Raw genomic sequence first — 22,726 nt, forward strand, 5'->3', positions numbered from 1 at the left:
AATGAGTCCTGTCAAGCTGACGGTAAATCACAAATATTTTGCTGATCCTATGATGAAATATTCAGCATACATTTCCGTTTATCTTGATTTGTTCAGCTTAGAATGTAATTTAACTCAACTGTCCCAAGTCCCACGTTATTAGAACAACATCAGACAGGACCGACACAGGATTGTAGGACTCTAATGTTGTACCCAGCTGGTATCATTATCCAAAGAACCAGTTCGTATCGTATTTAAAATTTCATAACTGTTTGGAAATAAATTGTATGCTGCGCATTACTCTTGTGGAAAATCAACAGCATTTATGAAAAAACGAGAACAAGCTAAATTACCTTCTTTGAAAATGGTGGAAGCTATCGGCTTTTCGATCACAACGAACTGAAGTGGATTTGCATGAACAGGACATATTATGTATTGTACAAATTGTACACTGTATACGCTACCCGCGTGCTGTTTGTCATGTACAATACACTCCTGCAATTTAAGTTGTGCGAGCCACTAGGCACTAGGGTACGCATTGGCAAATTTTGCGGTCGTCGTAAAGCATCGCTTAGATGTTCATGTCACAAACGTTTTAACCGAAATCAACAACGTTAATGTAAAACCTCTCATCAAATATTTTTTTATCCATCCGAACGACGTATTTACAATACGATACATCCGGTTCTATTAAATTTAGGGTACTGTTTTTTAGTACATTAAATTTTGACAGAATGGTACACTTTGGTCTTTGGAGCATCCACAGAAGCAAACACCGATGGTAAACGAACTATGAGAAATGCAGAGAAGAACTTGTAAGACGGTGGTCAGTCAGAAGTAGTAGCGGCAATTAGCCGGTCGGGTAGGTGCATCCCGGATACGCATAGGTATAGTACACTCCATTGCACAGATAATACGTCGGGTTTGCCGTGTTGAAATTGGTCAAGGTATTGGTGAAACTGTTGGTTAAGGACGGATACGTACATCCGGCATAGGCATAACTGCAAGCAATCATCATGTGAGAAGGCCCTGCATTTCCTTTCTCTCGACATTTACCTGTAGTACACGCCGTTACACAGATACTGCACATTGGACGTGCTGGTGGTGGTGGAAGTACCGTAGTAAATCCCGTTCACCGGGGCTGTGTTGTACGTACACGCACTACTGGGCACGGTACTGATTGCACCGTTGCAAGAATAATAGATCCCAGTGGTTGTAGTGGTGGTGGACGTTCCGTAGTAGATCCCGTTCACCGGGGCCGTGTTATATGTACAGGCCGTGCTCGCGGTAGTGCTGATGACGCCGTTGCACGAAAAGAGGGTGGCGGTGGTTGTTGTCGTCGGTGTGCCGTAGTAGACGCCGTTGATGGGAGCAGATTGGTACGTACAGGCACTACTAGGGATGGTGGAGATGGCGCCATTGCAAGAGTACAGGATGCTCGTCGTACTGGTGGACGTTAAGGATGGATATGTACAACCTAATAATAACATCGGATAGTACGGAAAGGATGTGAGTGTTTTCAAGTGAGTGTCGATATTGCTGAATTTGCTTTTACGGAGGATGTAATAATTGTAATCAAATCGTCACAGATTCATTATTAATTTGTGACCAATTGTAATGTACAGAGGTAGTTGTATAAGCAACAGCCACACACATCGGTAGATCGGTAAACAACTGAGTGCGCATCAATGCGCCGCCTAAATTTTAGATATTTTTATTCTTAGACAATCCATTAATTCCTTAATGTCTGTTTTTGCTTATATGGAGCACGTACCGTTGCATCCGTAGATGTTACACATGCAAATACAAAACTTCCGTACTGATGTTGACTTAATATTTCATTTGAAGTACCAAAATAATACCTGAATATGCATAGGTGTAATAAATTCCATTGCAGAGATAATAAGTTTGCGACGATACTGACACAATCAGGCCTGTAAAAAACGAAAGGTTTAAACACACGGAATTGCGCATGCAATTTATGTTCCTTAATGCGATGGCAAGTATTTTAACCACGATTGCACGTATGTGGGACATCTTTCATAAAATCTAATAAAAACTTTATCGTACATAATAAAGATAACGAGAAACGGAAAATAGTTTCCATAATGGCGTAGAAATACTTTAAACAACCTGTATATACAAAATGAGAAAGTAACCTACCAAAGCGAATATTGTGTAACAAAAACATTTCTTTGGTTTCATAATATATACGCCACGTAAAACATGTGATATTGCATAAAAACAAAAAGTGCATCACTGGCGCTTTTGTTGAGTGTATCTGAAGGATCGAAATCCCGTATCCCTTGTCGGTATTTCGATTGTCTTGGCAGAACCCAAGCTCGGTGAATGCCAAGGTCAACGAGTTGGTCAACTGCTTTCGGACGACATTGCGTGTAAAGGGTAAACACGCTGACACAGCGTAGTAATTATTTATCAACCGCATCGATCGTGTAGCTCTAACGCTCACTGTCATAAACGTTATGTAATACCGGAAATCCACAAAATATTGCAGTATCCGGGTATCCTTATTAAAAAATTGCTGTATTTGTAGAAGCGAAAGCAAAGTAATTACATAAAACTGACAAATTGAAATATTTTTCTATTACAAAGCAGGTGCAATTACGGTAAGCGGGGCTCTTTATTAGCGTTAATCAATGATATTAAGTCTCCAATGTTATGTTGTTGTCTCACTTGCAGCGTCAAACATGCGAACAGCGACCGCATTGTCTAATGATTTATGCAAACAGAGGCTGATTATTGCCTCCACGGCACTGAATAAAATAATAATCGTGAAATAGATATTCCCAGACAAGCCATTAATTCCGGTATATGCTGCCGCGGCAACATCGTGCCGGAACTGTTCATGATGCGGTTCTTTTACCAGTGCTGCACAAAGTATGCCACGGAGTCGCTAATTACGGAACCGCAGCATCATTCCCGATTGCCAACATCTTGATGCGTGTTCACAGCGAAATGATATTTTCAACGACAGCACACAGCAGCCGCACGCGATCTTACCATGCTCATCCTTCGCGCATCTTGCACCGCGGTATTGTAGATACGTACATCTGTTTGATTAATATTAATCAGAACGAGCTTTTATGCAATCGACCTGGGAGTGCATGCTTGCTAGCGGGATGACACTTGTCTTTATATTTCTAAGTTTCGTAGAAAAGTGATTGTAAAGGATGAAAAACGAGCCTGTCAACGTCGTACCTTACGTGGATATCGACACATTTGATCGGCAGCCACGAGGTCCGCCGGAATTCTATAAACTAACCGATGCCGATGGAGTTCCGGCGGGGGAATTGTGGAAGACACGGAAAGTCCGTTTGGCTAAGCTGCTGGTTATTGTCATTGTTCCCATGTTGGCTACCATTGTACAGGTTGAGTATTAACGGTGTAGTTTTGTTTTTTTATCTTTAAAAATTTGTATCACTAGCGATCGTTCTATAATTGTATCAGACCAAACAAATTACAAACGCTCTAACTTTCCACATTATACTGTTATTGCAGTGTGGATTTTTTATGATCCATAGCCATCAAGAATACAGTTTATACAAACACACAAGCAAAAGTATCGACGCATCTCTGTATATGGGACTTTTACTGACGCAACTTCAAGATGCATCTATGTATGTGCAGACTGTATGTGGCTGTATAGAATTATAGTACAACTTTCACTTCCCAAGTTAATTTGTTTTGCCGATGAATTATCTGCAGAAAAGTTCTTCATTTTGTGCATAATTTGTTAGCAATGACGAAGGGCGAACCGTTTATAATATCGCTGCAACTATTCAGCAAGGTGTAGAGGATCTCAGACAATCCCAGTTGCAGAATAACCGTCATCCGGCAACAGAATCAAGGTAAGTCAACACAATTTAAGAAAGGCCATGAGTATGTGGCGCAAATTATTATTTACAGTTATTGCGCTACAGTAATAAAATCAGCCATAGAAAAGGTCATTTAAAATTAATCTGCACCTCTGATTTATTAAAATTGGTTCTTATAAACAACCACTGCCAAGCGTGCATATTCCAATTACTAGCCATGCAATATTTTACAAAAACTGTATTGTTTGTGATATGTTCACAGAATTCTGGGTATTTCTCACTGCGCTTCCAGCACAGATAGCCTGGGAAATGCGCGGAAATATCGAGTTGATTTAGTGGCCTGCAAACTGCTGGCTCTGGAAGTTTGGAAGTTAACGGTGGAAAGAATTTTCCTCGGAGGCGATCGAGAAGGAAGTATTTGGAACCTATTTATTTCATATGAACTGTTATTGCGCTATCGGTGTAAGCATGGCTGTTATTAATAATTTTAATTTTTGTGTATAAGAACCAAAATTTCAGTTTCTATGGATTACGTCGATGCTACACAGGAATGCGCGAACACATCAGCAGGCATTGATCGAAGCAAGTATTTCCATAATATTATCCCGCATGTCATCGATATACTGACGTGGAGCAATACTTGTGATTTTGCTTACAATTACATGCGCGTAAAGAAAAATGATTTACAGCTGATCTCTTTACGCGAGCTGTTCATCGCATACCGGAAATGGAAACGAAGTTGGTAAGCGTTGAAAGTAAAAACAAATCGCTATCACTTTTATTAATTTTTATAGGATCTTTCTTTAAATATGAAGTACGTTAGCAAATCTTCTTATTAATTTTGTTGATTTGTAAAGGTCATCTCCACAATGCAAGGCACCTGCCCGAATCGCTCCCACGTGGACCAGCTAACTGACATTCTAATTGCGTCAATTAACGCGGAAATGAGAAAAAATGTACAGTAGATCAAACAATCCACTACCCGCACTGCAGAACGGTGCCATCATTGAAGTATGTACTTTTTATTATTAGCAACACGATGTCGAACTGCGCTATTACGCAGCCCTGACCCTCCTGGTTGTCACCGCTGTTATTTGTCCACTGCTGTGCTTCGCTTTCGTCCGCTCGGCCACCAAGATCTCAGCGGCTGTCAGTCATTTCAACCGAGAAATCAGCACACGCGCGACAGAGCTAATGGCCACCCGGGCGGATATTGAGCAGTTCTTCCAGGAATGTGTGCCGAGAGCAGTAGTGGACATCCTGGCGATAAGGAACGGTGATACATACGCTGAACAGTATGATTCAATAACGCTGTTGTCGCTGGATGTCGCCGGTTTGAATGCCTTCATCAACCGCTCCAACTCCGCACAGGCAAGGATTTTTAATTTAACCTGCCGTAGTAGATGTTTCCGTCATAGTCTCCCTCATACTTCAATTCTAGTTAAGTTGTTCCAAACCAAAACGTCTTTGCTGGTAAGTTTCACTACAAGTTACGAGACGTTTATATTAGCGCACACCGAAATATCCCTACTATTAACGTACAGTAGTTGTAGTTGTTAACATCGTAAAAATGAAAAAAATATGAGCGATAGATGGAATACTTTTCAGTTATGCGCCCGACATGCATGAGTCTTACGTCTGCGGAATAAACATCTCTGCATATGTATGACCCTTACAGATGACAGAGCTCCTTAATGCTGTCTTTGAGACAGTGGATCGTGTTGCCGACCGCTTCAACGTGTGCATCGTGAAAACCGTGGGTAAGATACGCCTACGCTGATATACGCACCCCTTCCTACTGCGCCCATCATTTGTAAAAGCAGCCATTATCCGGTATTTCTAGGCGGATCCGCACTGGTAGGTGCTGTAATAAACCGTTTGAATTGGCGCTCTTTTCCTTGGCGATCAAACATTAAGCACTAAGCAGTAATACGAGCACTGCGTACGATCAGCCTTATTTCCGGTCGGTAGGTATCCTGTGGCGTACCGGCACGCTACGACGCCCATGCGGTGGAGATGTGCAAGTTTGCACTGAAATTGATGGAAACGACGGAAACGGCTGAACATCCGCCGACACGGCGCGCTAGAGACCTCTCATTACGCCTTCGAATGGGCCTTCACACGGGTGCGCCATTTTCTGGGTTTCTCAGAGGATGCGTTTACTGGTGCATAAATATTAACTAATGAAAATTCGGAAAATTATTTAGGGCCATGTATTGCGGGAGTACTTGAAGGAACAATTCCAGCGTACTGCCTGTTTGGCAGTATGAAAGTCACAGTAGCACAGCTAAAGGATTATAGCCAAGGTAAGAGTGCTGTACATACGTTCAAGAATTGCCTGCTACCGTATACGTATCTGTACTTACAATTAGTGCACGTTGCAGAGGTAGCAATCTTAAACGCTACGCTTCTACAGATCACTAAGTGAACTTTTGTATCTGCTTTTATATCAGCTTTTGCCATATATTTTCATAATTTTTCCATTTTACTCTGTCGGAATCTTGGAACGTTCACCAAGATGTTCTAAATTTCAGGAGGAAGAATATTGCTGTCTAACCATGTCAAAATAGCGCTAAATTCCTTTGGTTTGTTTCGGTGTAAGCCACGAGGTCAAGTCGACATCAGGGTAATTATTGTTAAGGAAATATTCCGCTAACTTTGTTTTTTTTGCATTTTCAAGACACCTTTTTGCGCATGGCACGCGTTACGAGTTACAAAAACGCAAAATTGATATACTGGTTTGAGACTAGCCGTTTAACTCCATAAACACGTTGATTGCAATCCAGTGATTTTCCTATGTATGCATTTTTTGCAGGATTTTGGAGCTTTATACTCTTGGTGGCTTATCAGCATGACTGGAACAAATTTTTGTGCTGAATTGTAGGCTGATAAAGGATAACATAATTAAAAAAGTCTTTCTATGGACGTTAAATTATTTTGTAATTTACAATGCTTGGATTCAGCACGACAATTGCTGTTTTATGGCGATAGAAGCATAGTGATGCAAGTTTATTGGGCAGCTATGACATCAGTTATCAACTTATCATCAACCGATTTTGGGTAGATCTTGCTCGGTGTTATTCAAAATCAGAATATTCGACCGAAGCTTATCCAAGATTATCTGTGTCCAGTGAATAGTGTCGTGATGTCGTAGTGTCGTGGATACGTTAAAAATTTGGTAGTGGTACCGCGTACGGAAAACTGGACACCACGGTTATCATAGGCCGCGAGCGCATACAGGCTCGTGTCTCCAAGAAATGGTTGGCGGTGGCGACATATTTTCCATAGTAGGTGAACATAGTGTACCCAGTGCGATTTTCTTGGGCGGGATGAACATGCCAGTCGAAAATGAAAATGACGGCCGAAATTAAAATTCATGCCCACCCCGAGAATGCTGCCATTGGCTGGTAATTATCGTCGCGCTCGGAATTTCGTCGCGTTCGGAATTTCCGCTCTGGCAGACCGATTCTGAAGATTCCAAAAACTTCGATTTTTGGCATTTTCGTTTGGGGGGCTTGGGGCAGTGTAGGGCGGAATGACTGGCATGACCAAAATGCAGTCGCAATTGCCATCTACTTCTAACGTCCAGCTACGTATATACGTGTTTACTTATCCGCATTTAGTTTCGTTCTTGCTTGTGTACTAGAAGTGTAGAGCACGAATGATGAATCCTATCCCGATGGCATTATCTCCCAGAAAGTTTACCGTTCAGCTGTGCTAAAGAAAGTTTGTGTCATCCCAGGTTATAAGTAGTGCTATAGACTTTTAATCAGCAGAGAAATTCTGGAGGCAATTAGATGTTGCTTTTAGACTACATGTGCGTAAGTCTGGTGTTTCCGGCTCAATTGATGAATTTTCTATTTTCGTGTTACGAATAAAAGGGGAGTCCCCGAAGCGGTTATCCGCGAATGCGATGAAAAGATTTGAATATCAAACATCTAAACAGCGCCTAGTATAAAAAAGACGTTGTTGAAATGCAGTGGAAACACTGCCTGGTTTGATCTTTTATTACTTTATCAAGCTACCAAGTTACACCAGCTCCTGCTAAGCCTCTAAATCATGATTTCCTGCAGACCGAATTTTTTGGCTCTTGCCTGTTTCAGTGGATTTTAAATTATGATCGGAAACATGCACTACATGCAGATGTACACAACTTGCTCTTTCAGTCTTTCACAGAACGGTCTGGAGTTTGACAATTCAACAAAATATATTAACACTAACTGTTTACAAAATCCTTTTAGGTTTAGTTATCAGTGATGTTCAAAAAGTATAGAAGCTACGTATCTCTAGCGTAGGAGAGTCTGATCTGCCTCTTGTTCTGTGTAATAATGGACCGTATAATAATGCATTTTTTTATAATAATCAAGTAGATAAAACTAAAGCCAGAAAAGGCTAAATAAAAAGTTACAACAACGACAAACGGTATCTGTCGCCGACAGATGTTTTCAAAAAACCACGAATAATACTGTTGTACTAGTACGAGTACTAGTACAATTCAGACAGCTGATAATTTTTTTAGTCAAATCATGCTCATTTGTGGCGTTGCAAATCGCACGGCTGTCTAAAGAAACTGACAAGGCAGACCAAAATGAATTGAAAATGCCAATCGAGCACGGGGCGGAATTTGAATTTTCGTATCCTTTTGAATTTTGCCACGAGCGGCACTTTGTCATCGCACGCGGTCTACTAGTGTGACCTTAATTCGAAGCGTTTCGGTCGCTAAAATCGGTCAAACTTTGATGAGTAAAATATGGTACGCAGAAAGTGCTCTCAGCTTTCTGCTAAACCACTTTATCGGCTTTGTCCACGTATTTTTATCGCTGTGGTCATCCTCACTCACTCGATAGGTTCCAATTCGCTGTTGTTGGCCTATATTATTTTATTCTTTGGGGATGTAGGATGCGCCATTTGTTCGCGGTACAGGCTGTTAATCTGATGATGGCCAGTCGTCTGGTGCAGGGTTTAATTTATGCATGTGGAGTCAGTACGTACTGTGCTTAAAGTCGTGAAATCCACTACAATAGGATTATTGGTATATAAAAAGGCATCTACAAAATCACATTGTCAGAAATTATAATGAAGCTGCGAGCTCGCTTCCCTCGCTCGCGTCTTTAATTAAGAACGCGTTTTTGATATTATATTAGCAATCGGTGTTATGGCATTCAGTCGGTATTCAGTTATTCCATTCCACGACAAGCCGTGACAACTAGCCAGTCAACGAGACCGACTAGAACTAAACATTTTTCAGCTAATGCCTTGTTACTGTCTACGCTGGTAGGCTAAATGAAAGGTCACGAGCAATGTTAACCACAACAGACTGCTGGTAAGCGCGAAATGATAAATCCTTCGTGAAATCCTGTTATACTTCGAAGTAGTCATGAAACCACCTACTTTCACACTCTCAGTGTTTCTAAATCGGCCTCACTGGTCAGTTCTTCTCGCAAATAACCAGTACTGTAACCGTTGTTGTCAAGTTCAGCTTATAGATGCATTGTACCACAGCTAACACAAGATAACACTTGACAATTGCAAAAAATTTAATGGTAATTTACATGAATCGACCACGGATGCAAAGACAGAATGGGAAAACTACAAATAAAGAGATCATGACTGCATTCAAGATGGATGCTTAAATTACAAATGCAAGACAACGTCGGAATATGCCGGAGGCGCGGAAAGCGGCGGTTTTCCGATAACCACAACCTCGTAAGGCGGTGGAAGATCCCGTGTTAGCCACCGTCCACCACTAGGCGCTGCGCTGACAGAATTATGCGTCGACCATCTGACTGCAGCGTAGTCCCTTAACAGGAAAGACGCTCGTATTATCAAACAAGTGTCCATACGAATATACAAAAAGCCAAAGGCAATGGAAAAGGTGGTGAAGAAGATTGGTATGGTGCCTTCCGTCCGGATCGCATCGGCTATGGTTCCCACAGCCAAAAAGAGGCCGAATATCATGAGAGCTAAGGACACTAGGACGGGTCGTAATCCGGGGTGGGCTAGCAGTAAAAGCATAGTAGTGCAGCTGACCACGACAAACCAAACTGCCAGAGTGATTGGCATCCAGACGATTGGGCCACTGAGATCTGTTAAGAAAAACCAACAACTATTGCAATGGGGGACTTAATTCGAGTTCTGAACACAGATTAGAGCACTGCTGTTGATACTGACATTACAATGTTCTGTGCGGCTGATTACCTCCATAGGTGATTATCACTACGCCGGCTAAGCCACAAATCAGGTGCAAAGCGCAGAATGATTGCATAAAACACCCGCCTTTTGGTGAGGAATTGCTGGACGTCTCGAACATTTCTGCGCAGTGTTAAAGCGCCACAAATAGTTCTAGACTTCTAGTAAAGTAGGCCTAATACAGCAGCGGCACTGGAAAACAATCAAACAACAGAAAACTGTAGCAACTGTCAGATCGGTGCTTTTCACGTTTTTTTCTGACAAACCAGACTGTAAAGTTCTATAAAGCTCACAGAAGCCGCAGATTCTAACAAAAATATTTTAATGCAGTTAATTAGACTCGGAAAAGAATAATTGTGATGGGCCGTTTCTGTGTACTGTACAAGTTCCTTATATGCAAGTTTTAAGTCCAACACCAGTTTTGACGCGATATTTATCTGTCGCAAAACGACGGCTGCCCTTTGCGCAACCTTCGTCATTGCGCTACGATGTATCTTTTTGGGATAACATGAGTTCGGTGTATTTCAGTGCATTCGACGTTATCGCAACTTCGCAACTGTTTCCTTTATTATCTGATGGATCCTATCGTAGCCGTTACGAACTTGACCATCATAAGCATTTTATTGTTTATATTGTATAACGTTCTTTGACCGGTTGATTCTTAAGTTTAGTTTTAATTAGATGGTGGATACTACGCGTAGCGCTCCAATCTGACACGCAGTATGGAAGGGTAAAAATTAATGTTTAAGTACGAAGCACGTCATTGCTTCGATTGCGTCACATCATTGCACGTCATTTGCTTTGACGTCGACTTTACTCGGGGAGGGACGCATACTCATCATGCAACATTCCTCGAGCTCGAATAACGTGTTACTGTAACTGTACCGAGCGAAGTTATTATATACCCGAAGTTATTATCTAGTCCAATTCCCTTTCAATACCACTACTCTACTGCAGCGAATAAAACAGTGGTGGTTGATAACCACATCATCGCACCGAGCGCGAGCAACTGTCATGCATTTCCAGTAACACTTGAGAATTGTACGTACCAGTGGGAACGGAATCGATGTGTGGAATTCCACATATCCCATGGGAAAGAGGGTTACGTACGCGCTTTTTGGCGTCCCACGTGAATGACATCAAACGCGCAAATACGTTGGTCGAGTCCAAAATTGTTTATTTCGTGAAAAGAACACGCACTACCACTACTCGGTAAACTGCGCATAGTAACAAATAACTGTAAGTCTCCCGGTTCGCCAGGTAGCACTTTTTTGACGTGTGTTGTGCAGACCCGAGACGTGACGGCGACAGTATGTTTAAGTAGAGTTATCGCGCAATGTTTGACGTTAATTGGTACGTCTGGAGTACGTAGACTACGTAAAATTACAGCGAAATTGTTACAATTAAAACGCATCCGTCCTGGCTCCGTATTTTGACGGTGCTCGGCACATCTAATCCGCGAATGCTTTTTTACGAAATCGAACCGGGTCTGTACGAATAAAACTGAACTGTAAGGTTTACAAAGGTCTGCAATTTGAAGCGGGCACCCACAGCTGGTAAGTTCCGAAATGTGGGGAGGTGTCCGCTCCAAATTGCAGCCCACTGAACGGCTACAAAGCCTCTCTAGTCTCTGGAGTTCGGTAATTAAAGTAGATTTCAGTAATTATGGTGGAAACAATCATAGCGCGAAACGTATGGACCGGTATGGTGGTTATGCGGTAACTCCAAATTCATAAAATCCACTGTGATTTTAACCTATCTGTAGGTATCAATCCAACAAAAAAGCACTTTAACTAGTCGACCGGACAATTTTTTTTCGGCATGTTTGGCATCGCAATTGGGCACCGACATTTTTGACGAAAGCCTACAAGACTTACTATATAGCCTACATGGCATTACATGACACAATATACCAACTTTAATGAGGTACAATACACACGCAATGCCGCTCCGCAGCAGCATGTGTTGAAAACAATTCAGCTCTTCCTCTTCAATTTAATAGGTTGAAACATAATATTACTCAAGTAACTCAGTAATATTATATTACATTACTAATTAACTAAACTTAATAAGCTAACTTAGTAACATAAACTTACTTTCTAATATTATATTAATATGATACTATCTCTATATATTAAAAGAATAAGACTTTCAAAATTCCATTTCCATACAGTTCGCCAGGACCCTACACAGAACCAAACTTTGATGGCTATATATCATTCGATAGCCCTAAGTTTCTATATTTGCCATCAGAAGTCTGTTTTTGAAACAAAAGTTAGGTTTAAAAGAAAAGTTAAGAAAACCGTAGCATGCAAAGTCTATGGGAAAAGTGGAGACCCCACCACTACAAAACGATCACCCCACCACTGCCAATAGAATATGTCAATTTTTGATAAATCACCTGAAACGTTACAATGGATGAAACTTTAATGGGTTTGAATCACTCGAAAGCCCTGGATTTATAGATTTTACCTCTAAAGCATGGTTATAGAGGAATATCAGGATTTGACAAGAAAGTCTGATTAAAAAGTCTACGGAACAGTCGAGGTTCTCATTTCCAAAACCCAGTTTTTCAGGTAGCTGTCTTACGCAGCGCGGGTGACTGGTTTTAAAGTTGCTGCGCTCCTTTGGGCGGGTACGAATGTTCTTGCTAAATATTGAAGCACTAAGGCCTCGGCTCCAATATTAACCGTATCTCACTACGGTACACACCGCACGAAGTGGCCTTCATACGGGCTTTTTTCTTCCGAAATTATTCATTACGGCTTGAACGTTTGACACTGAGCAAAAAGGGAAATACTAACTTTGTAAATCGTTAATCGTGTAACAGCCGAATTTGCGCAATTTTCTGCGTTTTAATTTCACGGGAAAAGCAGTTCGAAGTTTAGAATATTATATGGTTGATTACCCAGCATGCCGCATGATTTGCTGTTTTGCTTCCTGTTAATCGAGAACTAATGCTTTAGCAACCAATACGGAAATGTGCACTTTATGCAAAAATTACCAACGTATAACCGTCTTTCGTTAAGCAGAATAAACAGAAAATACTGATTAGCGTGGCCGACGGAGTTGATTGAATGGATGCAGTAAATATACGCCAAATGCTACATTTACGATAAGTTTTGTGAAACTCCAAGTAGTTTATCAGTCTGTAATAAAGGTGAGCCGCAAAAGGCGCCGAGCTGCAACAAGAGTGAAGCCCGCGGAGTAGCAAGTTTAACAACCGAGACGATTTGACTTATTTGAGTATAAACAGTTTTTGTCGTTGAAGGCAGTTTCGACAAAAATTAGACAGTTTAATTGGCAATTGAAATTTAACACATGAATTGGGAAGTGCTTAACTACTTTAGCCTCCTTATTAGTAATTTCACTGTTGTGTTCTTAATACAAAGCATTATGGAAAAATATTATGTATTCCTATTGATAAGGGTACCGACAAGGGCACCAGCGGTATTTGGCTGACGGTGAGCCATCTTAAATTATAAGGAAGGCAGATATCTGAAAAGCGAACAATGCTTGGAAATAATAAAGTAAAACAAAAAACTGCAAAACTTTTAATAAATTCAAAGCTGCTACTTTATAACTGAATAAATTCTCTTGATGGATGATCTGGAAAAACTGAATTGGTGCTACCGGTAAAGTTCAAACGTGAAGAGAAAGGAGCTGTTTTCGAGGGAAAGAACTTTCGTTTTTTCACATTATCTCAGGCTTCTAAGTTCTAATCCTATCCGTAAGTGCAAATGCAAGTGTAAGTGCACTTCTGTAAGCTGTGCAATCTACGGGACGGGAAAATATTCACACAGGTTGTAATTTAAAATAGCTAGACACTGACTACGAAGTTGACACAAGTTGACACAAGTATTTCTCTGTGAAGGAAAATTTTACGTTTCGTTGATAAAAGTTAAGGAAATACAGATGCGTAGATATACGGCATATGTAGATATGTAAGTACCTGTCTCTTTGAGTTTTGCTTTAATTTACGATTCATCCATCGCTGCTATATTCCGCGCAATTTGCGCGGGGTCTACTAGTTTTATATTATTAATATTACTTAGTAATATTAGTTAGTTTACTGTTTAGTAATACTATGGTTGAATTATTAATGATGAATGCATGATGAATACCCCGGTATCGCCCCGCGACAACAACTAACTTGGGCTCGGAACCTGATTCTTTTCGACAGACGACAAACATATTGGATAGCGTTGGCCCACCGCAAAAAAACTCGACACCGGATCAAACGCTCTCTTCTTGGTCGACTGTTTGTTCTCTACTTCTATGAAAGATAGCACATCAACGATCCCTATAATTTGGCATAATGTGCAGTTTTTGCGGCCCAGCTTCATGATTACCAACTGATGGTACGGTATCAAATGCCATAGAAGTATATACAGAGTACAATAAGTAAAAATCGAAAAGGTATGAAAAAAATCAAAAAGATCTAACCAAAAAATGGTAAAGGTCATGATGGCGTGTAAACAAAAATTTTACGGCAGTAAATAATCCGTTTTGCGCGCAGGGCCAAGCGATGCGATTTGTATTACAGTTGTTACTGTATATTGTACATGCGATATCTCCATATCTCATGTTATCGCGTTGACTGAGGCGGTCACCGGATAATTTGGCTTTCGGCTCAAGCCCACGTAGCTCCCAGGATTTCCACAACTTTTCGTCGGAATGTTGATGTTATGTTGTAGGAATTTGAGAACTGGATCGGACAGTAACAACCTTTCCGATGACAAGATTAAGCATTAATTTAATCACCAAATTAAGCATTATTGTGGCAACACTTCAGTGCGGTCGGTCGATCGTTTATTACAAATGAACAGCATCTCGTTGTAACTACCCAATAGCTGTCCTGTTAACGTTGGCAGATGAATTTTTCGTCACATACCATCGGCTGTCGTGTCAATTTTCGAAACTTTTAATTAAAGCCTTTGAAAAATAACAGGCTTATAGCTAAGAAAATGACTTATTCTGTTTTCTCCGGTCCATCAAGGTCAACACACTCACTGTGAACAGAACATCAACGATAACATTTGACAACTAACCTGGCATACCGGAAAGAAATTGATGCGTGTATTGTAGGCTGTGTGGTTTCCACAAAGGCGTCATTTCCGGGATGTATCTGTAGTCGTTTGTTTTCATTTTTAATCCAGCACCATTTAAGACGGCAGCGCTATGTAATGGACTTTTCCGTCCGAGACCGCTAAATGTCTCGTGTCTTTGAACGACGACATCATTTAATCAACACTCCGTCTTCAGAGAAATGTTGCCGAAAAACAGCCACATCGCTTTATAATCCCGAAATTTAATTTAATAATATGATAAGCTTCCTAGTTCTTACCTTTTAACAATATATTTACGGCGCAGAATCGAGTTTAAACAAACAGTCTGCAGTGTTACTCGTACAATTGCAATGCAAAGGCATCACAACCATGATGACCTCGAGCATGAATAACACTAGCTTTGCAAACGTAACGTTTCCCCTTTACCGGCCAGGTTGGTCCTTCACACCGGTCTGGTCACTTGTCATGATGACTTTGATAGTCGTCAACAATTCACTGCTGTTGACCTTTATCCTTAGTCATAAAGTGCTGCGTAGTCCTTTCGCGGTGTACGTTGTCAATCTGCTGATGTCCAATATTCTCGTCCATGGTGCAACCAATGCCCAGCTGGTAATGCAGAATTATTACGGCCGTTGGCCTTTCAGTCGCGGAGCTTGCACATTCTATCTGTACGCTGCGTCCTGTTTCGGCGCCGGCGTCATGACAAGTCATGTGGTGATTGCAGCCAATCGGATATGTGCCATTGTGTTTCCCATACAGTATAAAAATTATCATACCGCCAAAAGGTAAGAATATTATAAGCTGCGGTTAATTTTAGCTTTAAGATAGTAATTTTGGCTTTAAGATAGTGTGTTCTGGGTTCGATTCTTAGGTTGGGTGCTTTTATCTCATAAAATCAAACCAAAAAAAGTATAAAATTTTCTGAACTAACCAAAAAAAATTTTCCAGTAGCCTGGTAAGATACTTATCTCCATTGAAAGCAGATGGCTACTGCAGAGTGATAATAATAATAATAATAATAATAATAGTCGCATATGTGCACTTACTTAACGTTTAAAATAAATATTACTAGTAGACCCCGCGCAAACTGCGCGGAATAAATTAACGCTGGAATACTTACTACAAAAATTGTATATATATATTGTATACTAGTAGACCCCGCGCAAATTGCGCGGAATATAGCAGCGATGGATGAATCGTAAATTAAAGCAAAACTCAAAGAGACAGGTACTTACATATCTACATATGCCGTATATCTACGCATCTGTATTTCCTTAACTTTTATCAACGAAACGTAAAATTTTCCTTCACAGAGAAATACTTGTGTCAACTTGTGTCAACTTCGTAGTCAGTGTCTAGCTATTTTAAATTACAACCTGTGTGAATATTTTCCCGTCCCGTAGATTGCACAGCTTACAGAAGTGCACTTACACTTGCATTTGCACTTACGGATAGGATTAGAACTTAGAAGCCTGAGATAATGTGAAAAACGAAAGTTCTTTCCTCGAAAACAGCTCCTTTCTCTTCACGTTTGAACTTTACCGGTAGCACCAATTCAGTTTTTCCAGATCATCCATCAAGAGAATTTATTCAGTTATAAAGTAGCAGCTTTGAATTTATTAAAAGTTTTGCAGTTTTTTGTTTTACTTTATTATTTCCAAGCATTGTTCGCTTTTCAGATATCTGCCTTCCTTATAATTTAAGATGGCTCACCGTCAGCCAAATACCGCTGGTGCCCTTGTCGGTACCCTTATCAATAGGAATACATAATATTTTTCCATAATGCTTTGTATTAAGAACACAACAGTGAAATTACTAATAAGGAGGCTAAAGTAGTTAAGCACTTCCCAATTCATGTGTTAAATTTCAATTGCCAATTAAACTGTCTAATTTTTGTCGAAACTGCCTTCAACGACAAAAACTGTTTATACTCAAATAAGTCAAATCGTCTCGGTTGTTAAACTTGCTACTCCGCGGGCTTCACTCTTGTTGCAGCTCGGCGCCTTTGCGGCTCACCTTTATTACAGACTGATAAACTACTTGAGTTTCACAAAACTTATCGTAAATGTAGCATTTGGCGTATATTTACTGCATCCATTCAATCAACTCCGTCGGCCACGCTAATCAGTATTTTCTGTTTATTCTGCTTAACGAAAGACGGTTATACGTTGGTAATTTTGCATAAAGTGCACATTTCCGTATTGGTTGCTAAAGCATTAGTTCTCGATTAACAGGAAGCAAAACAGCAAATCATGCGGCATGCTGGGTAATCAACCATATAATATTCTAAACTTCGAACTGCTTTTCCCGTGAAATTAAAACGCAGAAAATTGCGCAAATTCGGCTGTTACACGATTAACGATTTACAAAGTTAGTATTTCCCTTTTTGCTCAGTGTCAAACGTTCAAGCCGTAATGAATAATTTCGGAAGAAAAAAGCCCGTATGAAGGCCACTTCGTGCGGTGTGTACCGTAGTGAGATACGGTTAATATTGGAGCCGAGGCCTTAGTGCTTCAATATTTAGCAAGAACATTCGTACCCGCCCAAAGGAGCGCAGCAACTTTAAAACCAGTCACCCGCGCTGCGTAAGACAGCTACCTGAAAACTGGGTTTTGGAAATGAGAACCTCGACTGTTCCGTAGACTTTTAATCAGACTTTCTTGTCAAATCCTGATATTCCTCTATAACCATGCTTTAGAGGTAAAATCTATAAATCCAGGGCTTTCGAGTGATTCAAACCCATTAAAGTTTCATCCATTGTAACGTTTCAGGTGATTTATCAAAAATTGACATATTCTATTGGCAGTGGTGGGGTGATCGTTTTGTAGTGGTGGGGTCTCCACTTTTCCCATAGACTTTGCATGCTACGGTTTTCTTAACTTTTCTTTTAAACCTAACTTTTGTTTCAAAAACAGACTTCTGATGGCAAATATAGAAACTTAGGGCTATCGAATGATATATAGCCATCAAAGTTTGGTTCTGTGTAGGGTCCTGGCGAACTGTATGGAAATGGAATTTTGAAAGTCTTATTCTTTTAATATATAGAGATTATCATATCCAATATCGTCTGTATATTACATATTTTTATTTCATGTGTTACTGTATTTCATAACATATTCATATAGTTCTATATAAATAAGTACTGTATGTTTTTTCGATAATCTGCTTTTATTTCTTGGTTTGCTGCTTAGATCTGACTAAACAGTGTACGAATACCGCCGTGTTTCTAATCCGGACGGAGACAAATTTCGCGATGCTGTGGTCGGCCATCTGGACGATGTGGAGCAGAAAGAGAGAGAGAGAGCGAAGGAGAAAGAGGAGGAAGAAAAAAAGAAAAAGCAGAAGACAGACCACGTTATCGATACAAATTCTGACGCGTCTAATTAACAACGGCACTGAAGTGACCGTCTTTTGTTCACGCTTTTGCTACCTTTATTGTATTCGTATTCTACTTTATCGTGCGCGTCAACTGTAGCCGTAAAGAGGCTATGCCCAGCTCATGTTGACAGCAGCTCGTTTTTATCAGTTTATATTGTTTTTGTTTTTATTCTTTGACTCGCACATTCCTTTTTCGAGAATTTTGAACTGTTCTTTTTCTGAATTATTTGGCCGGCATTTTTTGTATAAGTAGCGCGCATTGCTTCATTGGCGAAACTTATAAATATTTTAAATTTGTTGTTGGGGTTCGTTTAATAAAGGCTGCACAGATAACTAAAGGAAAATGAAGAGACAAGCGCATGAAAATTTTAAGAGATATAAAGAGAGCCACTGAAACACGTGTATAATAATATTTGTTAAGACATTTTTACTGCCTTTGACAGTTCCGAAAGGTGAAGAACAAAAGGTGTCTGAACCAGATAATTGCACCGTCAAGTAATCAGATCACAGTGAGGCATTAAACTGAGCACGAGCGTATGCTGCCCGTTTTAAGACCATGCCGCTAAGGGCTTAAGACGACCGCAACACGACCGTTCTAATTAGCAGACGCTTATATGGGCCTTTTTGTAAGAACCTAAGGAGTTTTATACGTGTGATACGCAAATGGGGAAAAGGCCTTCCCTTCCTAAGGCCTTTGACGGCGGTCATGGTACGACCATTTTGAGGTCAAAATGTGGCGACGGGTCATTACTGCAAAACTCCTGAATTAGAATTGCTGCAAAAAAATGAAGCGCAAAGTAATTCAATTTCACCGGCAAAATGCAAATACAGTAATGACAAAAGGACAATTAATCCAAGCTTCGTTTATACCTCACTGATAAATAGCTACTCTCAGCTATCCCTAATTTCACAATGTTTGTGTGTGCATTTAAGTATTTCCGATGCATAAACTGAAAAGAACCTTGGACATTAAAAATGTGAAATTTTTACTCCGAAAACGCTCTGATATTTGAGTCGTTTTCTAAGAAGTTCTTTTAGTTTTTACCTGAACAGCCACCAACTGAGCATCGCTCGCATTTATCCCCAAAAATTATTTATGCTCATCCCGTTCTGCGCATTTGAAATTTCATTCCACCCGATAATGACAGTCAACTGATTCGCAAGTCGCAACCGCTATTGTCCTTGATTCCACTTTCTGATTACAGTGCTTCCCAGTTAATAATCACAATGTCTTCAAGTCAGAACTTTCGTTTCTGACGGAAAGGCACATACAGAGGGTCATTCAGCCAAGTGTGGACACTTCGAAAAAAAATTCCTTATAAATTTCATTTTAAGAGAAATGATGCCATAAGCATCTCAAATCAACGACTAACTATTCTGAATGCCTTTTGCAAATTTTGGTGAAAATCCAGCGTAAAATGGTCGCGATATTGTCTGTTAACCAAAAGACTCCGACTTCACACCCTTGACCAGTCAAAATTTGGCTTTCGACCACCTGGCCTTAGACGGATCGTCTATTTTTCAAATCTGCATGGTTTTAATTGTGAAAAACGACGATCCGAATATTTTTTATAGCAAAAACGATTTCATATTCTTGCGCGTTCTTGCGGTAGGACGGTTGGAAAAAACGCGAAAACAGGAAGAGACCCACAAGAGCCATGCCCATTGCGCGAACTCTTATGCACGAAACTATAGCTATCCTTTCCGTCCCTCCATAAACTAAAGTTGTAAAACAAGTCTTTTTCTACCGTTTACAACGTTCATTGGTCGAGAAAGATGCTCCACGAATCAAGCCTGGCGGGGAAGAAGAAGTCATCCAGAACCCGAGACGTGCTCCTGGGGGCACTGCTGAGTAAACAAGGATGCAGCTTCCCAATCGAGAAATACTAGTAATTCCTTCAGAAAAAGGATTGTTCGAAACCCCCGACAGGTTTTCAACGGGTTACGGCGAAATTCCAAATTTTAGATAAATTTTGAATAAAGGGAATCCATTTCCTATAGCTGAACTGGTCAACTGTTGCCAACATGGGGGAGACAAACTTAATTTTTTACTGAGCTACAGGATGAGGAAATCGTGACTCGGTTGAATTTAAAGTATGGTTGGATGTTGTGGCTACCTGATAAAATTTTTAAAAAAGTAAAATGAGCCTGCGACGGATAAGGAGGAATTTTCCAAAAAGTGTCCACACTTGGCTGAATAACCCTCTGTACTTGCAACCCTTAACAATTATGACGAAATGTGTATATGTAATGGCAGTAGTGCTTCAACCATAATTATTTTCAATGCGTAGTTGCTGTTGCTTTGATAGTTTATACGCAACATTAAAATTATTCAAAATTTTATTCTAAAAAAATGTTGTATACCAAAGATTTCGAAAAATTTGCTCCCATAAAGGTTCAGATGAGATCCGGCAACAAAGACAATCACACCCGCCCATGGGTGCACTAAATTTAAAACTGATGAAACCGCTTTGGCAGGCAGCTACTGCAACTGCAGATCTTTCAGCCCCCGCTTCCCCACTATGAATGTGAGCCTTTGAAAATCTTCTTTCAACCCTTCTCCCTCGATAATGACTTTCGATAAAAAATTAATAAGCTCAAAAGCTCCCAAAGACATACGCTAAGGTTTGAATTTAATTCCGTGTAGTGTTTAGCGGAATTGTCAGAATTGTTCCTGGCTGTCTCACAGACGTTCACTCTGTTGGAGACAATGGTGGTGTGGTTGGGTTTGCAGTGGTGGGTTCTTGACTTTCCCCATAGACTTCGTATGTTAAGCTTTTTAAAATTTTTTTTCAGGTCCCAAATAGTTTAAAAAAACAAACCCGTTTCTGCCAATCTATGATCGCAGCGCTATCGAATGATCTATAGACGCCAAAGTTTGGTTCAGTGTATCGTTTGCAAAAGGGAATGGAATTGTGCTAAGGCTTACGCTATTAATATATAGAGATTATTGTTATTAGTTGGCTGTGTGCCTGCGCTCCAAGTTTCTTGGTTGGCTGTGTACATGCGCTCCAAGTATGGCTCGATAAGTGTTCGCAATCACAGCTGTTTGAAATTCACTGGAAAATTGTTAGTCTAAACGCTTATAGAATTGTTAGTAATAACGCTTATAGCATCCTTCTTTTAATAATTTGCAACAACCCTCATCCCTGCAGTCAGTTTGGTTGGCTTTTTTGGCTCATAATGTTGTAATTAATGTTTCTTACAAAATTAGGTCATAATGTTGTAGTGATGTAGAAGATAATAATTATGAAATGCTTCTTGACACAGTCAGTGTTAGCCTGGCACATGCACAAGCAGTACTTGCCATTAGGCCAGTACTTAGTACTTAATCCGTTTAACTTGACAGAGCCATTTTCATTTGCGCCACCATGTGGGTGTACTGTCACATGGTGACCCTGCCGACCTTCATCCAGGATGAACGCCTGCGTCCCGCCAAGATGGAGCACTTCTGCTTCTTCAACACTGACCGACGGCCCTTTTGGGGTCGGGCGTTAAACTTTCTCGTCTACCAGTTCAACGAGATCCTCATTATTATCGCCTATCCCGTCACCGTCCTGCTGTACTGGCGCAAGCTGCGCGCTGCCAAGATGGAAGATATGCGGCGCATCAAGAAAGAACACTACCATTACCAACAGACAGCGGCCACGATTCGCCGGGAAACTCGGATAAAATACGCGCTTATCGTCCTGACCACGGTGACTTGTAGTGTGGTGCTGTTCTGGACGCCGTTAGTGGGATACGGGTTACTCAAACCGTTGCTGCGGCTTAATAGTGCGGCGGCGTTTCGCTTTCAGGAGACCGTACTTGCTATTTATACAGTGCAACCAGCAACGGATCCCATTCTGCTGACCTTTGCGCTTCGTGATGTATGGGAGCAGTTGAAAAAGGCATTCCCTAAGAACAACCGTATCGACAGTTCTCAATGAAGCAGCTTCCTGCGTTTTATTATTTTATTTATTGTCCTTCAAAATGTCGAAAGTTGAAAAACGTATTTGAAGTTACTAGCCAGAACTGCGTGCAATATTAATTTTGCGTAGAGTAGATATTGTAAGATTGGTACATATTGGTATTTAACTTGCAGTATTAGGCGTTTGCTAATTTCGGCTTCTTGATTAGATGTGCATAAAAAATGCATTACAGAAAGCTCAATATTTCGAATTTTCTGTTTAGCAGCGGCTGGCAGAGTTGATGTTGCCTTTCGCAAAGCAGAGGAACTTCTGTGTGGTCACATTTCTGGAGTGCTTTTTGTATTTTGCCTAGTAAATATGAATT

At 40.5% G+C, this 22,726-nt stretch overlaps 4 protein-coding genes across 4 annotated transcripts; 2 read left to right on the top strand and 2 right to left on the bottom strand.

The window, feature by feature from the left end:
• Window positions 1-610: 610 nt before the first annotated feature.
• On the bottom strand, window positions 611-2,156 carry LOC129600109 (nuclear pore complex protein DDB_G0274915-like). The gene is made up of 4 exons (XM_055498509.1): window positions 2,050-2,156; window positions 1,842-1,913; window positions 1,036-1,456; window positions 611-980 (listed from the first exon to the last, which is right to left on the bottom strand). The coding sequence occupies exons 1-4, from the start codon at window positions 2,084-2,086 to the stop codon at window positions 830-832; spliced, it is 681 nt and encodes a 226-aa protein (XP_055354484.1). The 5' UTR covers window positions 2,087-2,156; the 3' UTR covers window positions 611-829.
• LOC129600108 (uncharacterized) lies at window positions 1,347-7,756 on the top strand. The gene is made up of 16 exons (XM_055498508.1): window positions 1,347-1,502; window positions 2,867-3,031; window positions 3,154-3,368; window positions 3,499-3,617; window positions 3,738-3,848; window positions 4,078-4,277; window positions 4,335-4,397; window positions 4,505-4,557; window positions 4,673-4,771; window positions 4,848-5,186; window positions 5,494-5,575; window positions 5,659-5,672; window positions 5,787-5,940; window positions 6,023-6,121; window positions 6,350-6,441; window positions 6,631-7,756. The coding sequence occupies exons 3-16, from the start codon at window positions 3,171-3,173 to the stop codon at window positions 6,697-6,699; spliced, it is 1,692 nt and encodes a 563-aa protein (XP_055354483.1). The 5' UTR covers window positions 1,347-1,502; window positions 2,867-3,031; window positions 3,154-3,170; the 3' UTR covers window positions 6,700-7,756.
• A 1,492-nt stretch (window positions 7,757-9,248) lies between these two features.
• Window positions 9,249-10,363, bottom strand: LOC129600116 (uncharacterized). Its single transcript, XM_055498518.1, has 2 exons — window positions 10,014-10,363; window positions 9,249-9,901 (listed from the first exon to the last, which is right to left on the bottom strand). The coding sequence occupies exons 1-2, from the start codon at window positions 10,123-10,125 to the stop codon at window positions 9,450-9,452; spliced, it is 564 nt and encodes a 187-aa protein (XP_055354493.1). The 5' UTR covers window positions 10,126-10,363; the 3' UTR covers window positions 9,249-9,449.
• Window positions 10,364-15,818: 5,455 nt separating this feature from the next.
• LOC129600126 (uncharacterized) lies at window positions 15,819-22,671 on the top strand. Its single transcript, XM_055498528.1, has 2 exons — window positions 15,819-15,858; window positions 21,801-22,671. The coding sequence occupies exon 2, from the start codon at window positions 21,823-21,825 to the stop codon at window positions 22,378-22,380; it is 558 nt and encodes a 185-aa protein (XP_055354503.1). The 5' UTR covers window positions 15,819-15,858; window positions 21,801-21,822; the 3' UTR covers window positions 22,381-22,671.
• The last annotated feature ends 55 nt before the right edge of the window (window positions 22,672-22,726 follow it).

This window comes from Paramacrobiotus metropolitanus, unplaced genomic scaffold, assembly GCF_019649055.1.
Source record: "Paramacrobiotus metropolitanus isolate TYO unplaced genomic scaffold, Prichtersi_v1.0 Parri_scaffold0000164, whole genome shotgun sequence".
Lineage (NCBI taxonomy): Eukaryota > Metazoa > Tardigrada > Eutardigrada > Parachela > Macrobiotidae > Paramacrobiotus > Paramacrobiotus metropolitanus.